Genomic DNA, 9,763 nt, shown 5'->3' with positions numbered 1-9,763 from the left:
GCTTATGTGGCTTTGATTATCTCTTAACAGTTTTGCTTTTTTATGAAGTGTTACAGGGAACAAAGAATGCATTTTGAATGAAAGCGGTTACCGGAAGTTGTCGGCTACAAGGCCAAGAGTTGCTCACTCAAGGGGACCTGCTGAAATCTAGGTCAGAGCTGGACAGACAGTCCAGACTTCCAGGTACCACGTGTCTGTATTTTGGAACATTCCTGCGATCTTATCTCTAATTTCTCAAGGTGGTGTCCCCCCCCCCAACTCATTCAGTTGTTGTCAGCAGCTCTTAGGACAAGGAAACAAGTCAAGGTCGATTTAAAATAACATCCAAGCACATTCGATCTTCTCTTCTCGCGTATCCAAGAGCAAGCGAAATCACAATGGCAAAACAAACCTAGCATGTTGGGTAGCAGCCGTCAGGTGTGGGGTAACATTGGTGCACTTGGGAGAGGAGGGTAGAGGTCAAGTGCTATTGGATATCACTCAAGCTTGGTGTGGTGGTGTCTATTTTTAGATCAGACCCACTTGCGAGCGGTAGAGCACTCGTGAAGGGAATAAGTGCAAATAAAACTAGTGCAAAAACTTATTTTTCGACCGATTTCCTTCAATTTTTCAACTTTTTTCCAAATTTTTCATGGTTCCCGGGAAAAGGGTCATTACTTCGAGAGGGTTGTTATATCCGGGGTCATAGAATCGAGAGTTGACTGTATAAATTATGAAAAATCATTATTGATTTTGGGGCTATATATAAATATTTCTCGAAACATACACGTTACACTAATAAATCAGACAAATATATTTTGCAATTAGAACTTAGTGGAGTGCAGTATAGAATATTTGAATGTTTTATAGATTATGGCAATAAGTGAAAGTATGTTTTGTGGCATAAGATCACGAACAGCCATGAGGAGCATGTTGGCAAATCGACAACTTGCCCCCACCTGAAGTATGACTTGGAAAATTCTTGAAATAATATGACATAAATAGTGAGTTTACAGGAATATACAGGGTGTATCATAAGTAATAGCGCAAACTGACACAGTTGAAAGTACACGATAATAGAAGCAAAAAGTCTCAGTAAACATGGGTCCGCAAACGAGCTGTTTTCGAGATAATTGCGAATGTGTGGTTACAAGCTGCCATTGACTTCCATTGTTTGTAAACTTCATCCTAGTTGGTAAAATGCTAATAATGTGTGTAAATGTGTGGTTACAAGCCACCACTGATTGCATTTTGTAAACACAGAGTGCCCGTTCCGAGGTTTGTTCTTTGTTTAAAACAGAACAGAGAATTGTACATACTTGTGACCAATTCCGAAATGAACCGGGGGTGTTCATTAGAATTCGAAACTCAATGCAGAATCGCGTACATTATTGCATCCAGATGCAAGGATGACACATTGAACACCTCCTTTAACAGGTACGAGTGTACAGTAATTGTAACATGTAACATGCTAACGTTCGTTAAAGTAAGTAGAATGTTCAATAAAAGCAATGAGATCTCCAATGACTTTTCTTACTGTATTATTAGCATTTTACCAACTAGGACGATGTTTATAAACAATGAAATCAGTGTCAGCTTGTAACCACACATTCGCAATTATCTCGAAAACAGCTTATTTGCAGACCCATGTTTACAGAGACTGTTTTTGCTTCTATTATTGTGTACTTTCAACTGTGTCAGTTTGCACTATTACTTATGATACACCCTGTATAACAATGCAGTACTAGTTCTCTAGCTGTAAATTGGTTTTGTTTTTCCAACTTAGTAATGCAGGGTCAAGAAGTTGCAAGCATCTTGAATGCAAAATTTGTATGTTTATATAACTCAAATGAAAATCACAGCTTTCATTCATTTCACTTCAGACTTAATAGAATTAGACTTATCAATGAAGATGATATTATTTACATGCTATAAAACAATTAAAATTCAGACTAAAGAAGCAATTTTTAATGCATGTATTTCTTAGCCAGTGTGTATCCTTACGTGCTAGCCAATAGTGCATGTCCTGTCTGGTTAACAAATGTCAAAGCATACATATCATAATGCATCTTCTTTAAACAAAATATTCTGAGTATTTTATTTATTTAAACAAAATATTTCATACATCTTTTTTCAATAAAATGAAAAATTAATTGCAATACTTACACAAGTTCTTGAAAAAATCAGCATACTGGCAATCATACAGAGAAAATAGATATTGTTTCACATCTGGATTTGCATGTAGTACTTCCAGTATCTCTGAGCCTTTTATTATCTGTAATATACAAAAAAAGGAAACAAGTTAACATCAAGAAAAAATCTTGAAAGTCTTGTTTGCTTGTACAGATTGGTTAATTAATTCTTTCTTGAAACTATAGTTTTGTTAACAGACTAGTTGGACTAGCAATAAAATGAGTTGGAGGAAGGAAGAAACCATTCACATTTTTAACATAGTGTCTACCTTTATGTGAAAAAAAAAATCAAGTTTCATGTTGTTGAGGATTTTTTTTCTTTTTCAAATTTCAATCATGAATGTTTGCCAAATTAGTATAAGTCTTAATTTTTGTGTACTATATCTAAATTTATCTTGTATTTTAATACCACATTAAAGTAAGATTAGCTATAATCTTAGTTTATAAAATAGAAAGAGAGATTTCAAATAGTTTCGATGGAAATCTGGCATGGTGCAATTGAATCAAGACTCTGTCTGTAGGTGGATTGAAGTGGCCAGTGAACTGAGAGAACTGCAAGACATTACTTTAAATATTATTTCCTTATTATTTATTATATAATGTATTATAATACAGTGGAACTCCAAGTCTCTATTCCCGTTCTGTTATATGTTTTCCCACTTAATATGTTCAGTCATCAATTCCTGGCAAAAGTACAGGTTAAGTATGACATTTATCTCAATCTTATGTTTACCATAGCTCCCATTTCCTACTTTCTACATTTTCCAAGCTGCTCAGATGTCCTAAAACTTGGCATAAGCTTTTTCAGTTGGCCATGTGATGTCTCCCTCCCACTTACCACTTTCTGGCTTTTACAGCAGTCTCATTCACCATGTGACGTTATTCATGCGAGAAGAGGCATGGCTAAGTGGGGGGAAGGGGACACAAATTGCAAGTTGCACTCGTCACACTTTCCTTGGACAAGAAAGAAAAAAATGGCCCTTCTCCCTTCACAAAGACAACAGAGATTAATCACAATTCACACGTTTTTACCATACGTTTATGAAATCACTCCTAGTAGACAGGGAGGGGGGGGGGGGTTGAAACTTTTCCTTTCTTCTTGTCTGTCACATTGGCTATGGAGTAAAAGTACGAAGAGTTTGCCAACCCCGGTTATACGATATTGGTTTAAGAACTACGCTTGCCCTTTGAATGGGAAGTTGTTTGTATTCCTCAGGAAAAATTATGGGATCTGGTCTGTATTTCACTGTGAATTATTTTTAATCTGATGTTACTTCCAGAATATCTATGTTCTGGGAAACCAGGACAAAACGTCACATATAAAACAAAATAAAAACCACTAAAAATAACTGTGTTAGATTATTTTGCATGTTACTTCCAAAAAACACACATATATCATTTCAGAATCAGAATCAAGCTGATAATGCACAAGCACATGTGATTTATATTTCAATTTTTTATTTATTTATTTATTGTGTATAGGCAGATGGGCAATATGTTACTCACTAAGAGAAAAATGAATGATCATATTCCTGTCCAACAACCACTGGGAGCGAAGGGCAACCTTGAAGATTGGACACGTGGATTCTTATGTATGGGGCAGAGGAACTTTCTATGCATATATTTTTTCTTTCACATATATATGCACATGCCTGACAAATCTATTACCAAAATGATAAAAAATATTGAATAACACCTATTGCTAGGGACATGCAAGTTTTGTTCTTGATGGAAACACAAGCTGTGACAAAACAGCCCATAAGTGACAGGGCCTACCTGCCTACAGACCTCATTCCCACCTGCCGAGGTGGGAGATCATCCAACCAATTATGGGGCGATGTGTGGTCAGCAGTCGTTGTTGTAGCTTTCCGTGACTGGGTTACGCTACTCATTTGTAGCTCCCCAATTTCCTCACGATGGTGGGTGGCCACCGATCCCATACACAGGCTGAAATCTCATGAGAAAAGTTGTTACACTTCCCACAGGAGACTCGAAATTGCACGTGACCCATAGCCAGAGCCCCAAGCATGATGCCTTAGACCACATGGTCACAGTGAGGGACGTTTTCACACTATACTGTTCATATTTATTTTTTCTGAAAGGTGAGAGGTACACATTCCTGCTATATTTTCTCACAAAATGATACGAAAAAGTGCAAAATATGTAATAAAATCAAAAATGACATTCAGTCTCTATTTTATGACAAACATTTTCCACAGTGTGAATTATCATGAGAGTTATGCAAATGTCAGAACATTGATTAATTCTACGGTAAAATTTCGAGATGGAAAATGGGCATCTGTACACGGGAATAAAACTCCAGTAACAAAATAAATGTGCTATTAGAATGAAGATTCATATTTTATGAAAGTGTAGTAAAGCAGAGTTTCTTTAAATCAAATTATTTAACATTCTAACACTAAAATGCCATTTTATATATCACTTTTGATCTCTAAATGTGCTCACTATTGTACAGAAATCTTGATCTTTTATTCACCATTTACATGTCCCAACAGTAGAATTTTTAGTTTTTCTGGGAACTAAGGTGTAAAAACTTAAAATGCATGGATATGCAAAATTGGGGAAAGTGTAAATCAGGGTTCCACCTTATATATATATTACTTATTACAACTATCACAATTTGATCATTTGAAAATTGTATTTATAATTATATTATGTAAATTGAAAAGTAAAATTTATTTTACAAATTCACCCTTCATATTTTGAGTTTATGAGTCATGTGTCATTACAGAACATTCTGTAATAAATTATTTATTAGAGAATCATTAACTACAGAATCCGTGTAATGGAATTACACATTAGTTCCAGAGTTCTGAAGAGCAAAAACTTAGTATTTGAAATTTAAGATTTGTAGACAATATTAACGATATGCCAAAATTTAATATTAAGAAGTTGGAAAAAGGTGTATGGAGTTTCTAAACATGCCATACAGAACATGGGTGTCTTGTCAGTAACTAAATAATTATATTAATATATCACAGTAACACATGCTTGAGCAAACAAAAAATTCAAATACACAAGAATGGAACGGATAAGTGTAAATCACAGATGGTGCTGTAAATAATGATGAATGTCTACACATGAATAGAAATGCTTCTATATTACATATTCAAAAGCAATAGAAGATGAAATAAAAACATTCCAATCAAATCATTACATTAACATGGACATGGGCTCTAATAACAATGAAAATTCAACTCTGAATTTCTCAAAATGATAATTTGTGCACGGATCACAGGAATACAGATGAATATGGAAGTGTGCTAAAACAAACAAACAAACAAACAAACACAAACACACACACACACACACACACACCCTGTTTTCCCACCCTCCATTAAGAGGAAGCTGTACTTTTCACACCAAAGCGAGAAAGTTTTAAAAGTGCTCTGATTGGACTGAGATTTTTACACGTAATAGAGCTACTCCCGAGGATACCGGGAATCTGGGTGTGGCTGCTATACACTCAATGGAAGTTTAGATATTGACAAAGAATGTGCGGACAAGCACAGCACCCCCAAGAGAGGAACGTGCAAACTTAAGAGTATTGCAAGGAATCGTTATTCATTTGTTCTTTCTTAGGTCACACACTGCGTTGACGAAACGTTGTGTACGAGGATCTCTCTTTTTCTGCATAACCACTAACCATTTGTAAGCTGCCACTTACAGCGATTTGAGTCAAGAGAGTTGTGAATCCGATCCTGTGCATGTGAGCAATATTTTAAAGGGTTCGAGATAGTATCGCCCTGTCTCTGGGTATTCCACAAACTCTTGTCGAACGATGGAGAGGTGGTCTCGATACATTGATTGATTTGCTTTATTTTACTTCAATTTTTTGCCACTTTTGGATCATTTGAGAAGATGGGGATGAGTGATGATATGATGAAATTGGTGAATGGTCACTCGCAAACATCCATGTCCAGGCCGGGATTCGAATCAGGGACCCCTGGCGTTGTAGCGTGATGTGCTAACCACTCTGCCACGGGGGCCGGCTGGTCTCGATACAGTATGAGAGATTGCTGATTTTCATTTGTTTATTTGTCGTGGTTTTTATATACCTCTCAATAGCAAACTTCGTACTTGAAGCATGACAATTACGTAACTTTTGTCTTCAAAGACGTACATTATCAGGAAGTTCAAAACGAAATGTACATTGTTGAATCGCATACATTTAATAAAATAAAAGTAAAACATTATCCTAAAGCAGACGCCACCAAAATAGTCCAGTCAAGGTCACACCCATCTACCTAGTTTTTTCAAATAAGCAACAACTTCAACTGAAAGATTATACGCGATCAAATTGAACGTAAGTTATAGCTGTTGTCTACTCTTACGGCGAACGACCTATATGCTGGCAAGAAAGGTGGGAAGCGGGGAAATTTCAGCAGACCAACCCGACCACAGCGGTAGCACCTAGAGTTACGATGTCGCGGGAGGAGGTGCTTCACACACCTCATACTACAGCAGCTTAACACAAGGCTGCTGCGTTTCTTATCGCGCTGGATTGGTCTCTTCCCCGATTTCCGCTTCTCTTGCCAGCATGTAGAGCGCCCGCCGTTAACATTAGACAAGAACTATAACTTGTGTTCTAATTGATCACCTATACACTTTCAGTGAGAAAGTTTGTAATAAAATATTCAAATTAATTTTGAAAACAAATACAACGTTTTTAGCGTCAGATGTCAGCTATATTTTATGGTTCATTTGAATGAATTTTGCTGCGCATTGATCTTGCGCGCTCGCTACCTGTGGCTTTTGCCAGGCTTCATTTACTTACTGGGGATGCAAATATTTCCCGTAACTCTACAAAAGTTTCTATTTGTCTCTTCCACAGTAAGAATCAACACACTCTCTCTCTCTATAACAAAGGCATCAGATGATTAATCATCTAGGAGTGCGGAAGGGGTACAGAATGAAATGTATGGAGTACGATGTTAAAAATATAGAATGCATGAAACCTTTAGCCACTACATCAAATACTAATCAACTTTTAGTATGTTTCTATGAAAATATGTCAATGAAAGTGAAAACGTCTGTAGTAACTAGCTTAATTTTTGTATATATGTGTTATTTAGCATCGCTTTTCTGCCACTTTAGACCAAACAGGAAGATGAGGATGAATTATGATTAGATGACATTGATGAAAGGGAACTCAAGGCCGGGGCTCTAACCATTGAACTTCAGTGACAATATCAAAAGCCCACCACTCATTGAACTGTGCCATCGAGGTGGCACTTAATTTTTGCAAGTTTCTTTTCTTTTTACCACAGCCAAAAGGCACATGCTATGAAATACGAAACTAAGAAAGCTTGTTCAAGGCTGGCCATGGTATACTATATTGTGTACAACGCCCAAAGTTACAATCATAAAGAAGTAAGTGTTGTTTTTATCAACAATGCTCAAAAAAGAAAATATACTCTCACTAAGCTACAGGTAATTATCGAAAGCGACAAACAAAAGAAGAAACAATTCTTAACAACAATGCTGACGGAAAAGATACAGCAGCCGCTGATCTTTGTAGAGACCGTCACTATTGCATTGAAGTAAATGTAGCTTTCTGAATTTTTCGTTGTCGGCAAGATTCTTGAAAACCTTGTTAACGTTTGCAATGATTATTTTATTTTGCTTTCTACTGTCCTTTCGGGAGGCATGCGCTTCACTTCCACCCGCTAATGTTCCACACGTAGGACGCTGCTCCTCAATACTCAGTGGTGGCGATTGGGTTCCAAAACCAGGGGGCAAGATACCAAAATGGGGGGGGGGGGCAAAGACAGTATATTTCCCTTTGTAGATAAGATTCAGCATAGTGTGAGGGCAAGAGTGGCGAGAAGTGGGGTGAAGACAACTGCCCCCCCACACCCCCTCCTAATTGCAGCTACTGTACTAATACTAAATAGATAACCAAATAGCCTTCACAAAACAACATCGAAAACGAAATCAACCACAAACGTACGGACACTTCTCGGTTGTAATGATTTAATTGAAAGTCAATGGTATTGTTATAATCCAGAAGTGTCCCTGACTGTACAACGTGCAAAGAGTCAACTGAGCAGCTCAGAACAAGCAAGGCAACCCTAGAGCGCCAGAGGTGTGGAGGAGGCAACGGGAAACTCCTAAAGCGAGTGACCTTGACTGGACTATACTTGGCGTCAGCTTTAGTAAAGTATAATATCACTCATTTAGAATGCATGAATACCTAAAAAATTAATTGTTCAAAGAATGATGGAGTAACTTTCTTTGTAAACAAGAATTACACTTACAGGCTGTATTATCGATGTATATAAATGTCTGAATTATTGACAATTCATTTATATTTTGAATGAAAAGTGTTCACAATTTAGATTCCCTGCTGACAAAAACTCTTCGCCACAAATAGGCACGACAAAAATGTTAATTAAATGATTTTCACTGTTTTAATGCGACGTAATACCCAGAAAAGAATATTCCCTCTTGTTTCTCTGCACTTGATTTTTATTTCACTAGCGTTGTTGCAGCATATATCAGAGAAGAAGCCTTTTGATTTTTTCTTCAGAATAATACACGAGCTTAATACATCCCGTGGCGTAACAATTCTGCACATGGTCTACAAAGATGTCAACGGAAAGTTTAAAGCTTGATGAAAATCTTTTATAGGAGTGTCTCCTCGACATCTGCAATATCAAAGAGTTAAGAATGATAAATAGAAAAAAAAAATCGACTTTGGTAGTTTTTGTTCCTTTTGTGCGGTCCTGGAAGACATAGTCATAGTTAAAGCCCGCTTATTTCTCTTTCGGTGGAGCCCTATTTCAAATCCGTGGGTTTAGCTGCTTGCACGTAACATCCATTCCAGTGATAACTTGCACTTCTTCAGCATTCAGCATTCCAAGTTGACCACCGCCTGGAATTTCAGGATGCGGAAAGGCAGGATGCGGAAAGGGTTTCAGGACTGTTGATATGTTGTTTTGACATCAAATAGAACAGATGTACAAATTTTCAGATTCACACAATTTTTGCAAGATTAAAACCTAAATTGACGGTCTGTAAGTTTAAATGAAAAGTTAGTATCCTTGGCTGCCCCAGTCATTACAAAGCTATCAAGGAACACTTATTGGCGCGACAGAAGAATCCCTTTTAATTTTATTTGTTATTTTGTGCGAGACATGAGAGTGTATAGTTGTGTTTGTCCCATTGTACGCTCGTAAATTCATTCTCATAGTCACCCCAAGAGATATAAAACAACGAAAATAACTGAAGAAAAAGAGAGCGAGTGTTGAGAAGTTTTGACCTATACAATCGTTGAGGACGTGGTGCAACCTAAAAAGACCAATACTGTTAATTGTGTGCAGTACTTTGTTTTTGCTGATCGCTGATGAAATTGTTTTTTACATACTTGTAAAATATTCATTGCATATTGAAAACACTTGTTTTGTAAAAATAAAACCAATCGAACGCAGGCTTAGGGCTGTCCGACCTGTCATGATATGCTGTAACTGCTGTTGGCATATGTGAAGACATTCCTTCCTCGAGTTTTCTCGCTAGCCACTGGATTAACTGTGATCCTATATATTTTATACCCTGAGTACCTTACCGTT

At 37.0% G+C, this 9,763-nt stretch overlaps 1 protein-coding gene across 1 annotated transcript in view; it reads right to left on the bottom strand.

The window, feature by feature from the left end:
* LOC145983598 (26S proteasome non-ATPase regulatory subunit 6-like) overlaps positions 1-9,763 on the bottom strand; it is a 117,774-nt gene that overhangs the window by 41,573 nt on the left and 66,438 nt on the right. The window contains exon 5 of the mRNA XM_083116661.1: positions 2,146-2,254. Within this exon, the coding sequence (XP_082972787.1) occupies positions 2,146-2,254 (109 nt within the window). The remainder of the gene's footprint in view (positions 1-2,145; positions 2,255-9,763) is intronic.

The sequence above is a fragment of the Lepisma saccharinum genome, chromosome 2, assembly GCF_977018435.1.
Source record: "Lepisma saccharinum chromosome 2, izLepSacc3.1, whole genome shotgun sequence".
Lineage (NCBI taxonomy): Eukaryota > Metazoa > Arthropoda > Insecta > Zygentoma > Lepismatidae > Lepisma > Lepisma saccharinum.
This window is presented reverse-complemented; position numbering and strand designations above follow the sequence as displayed.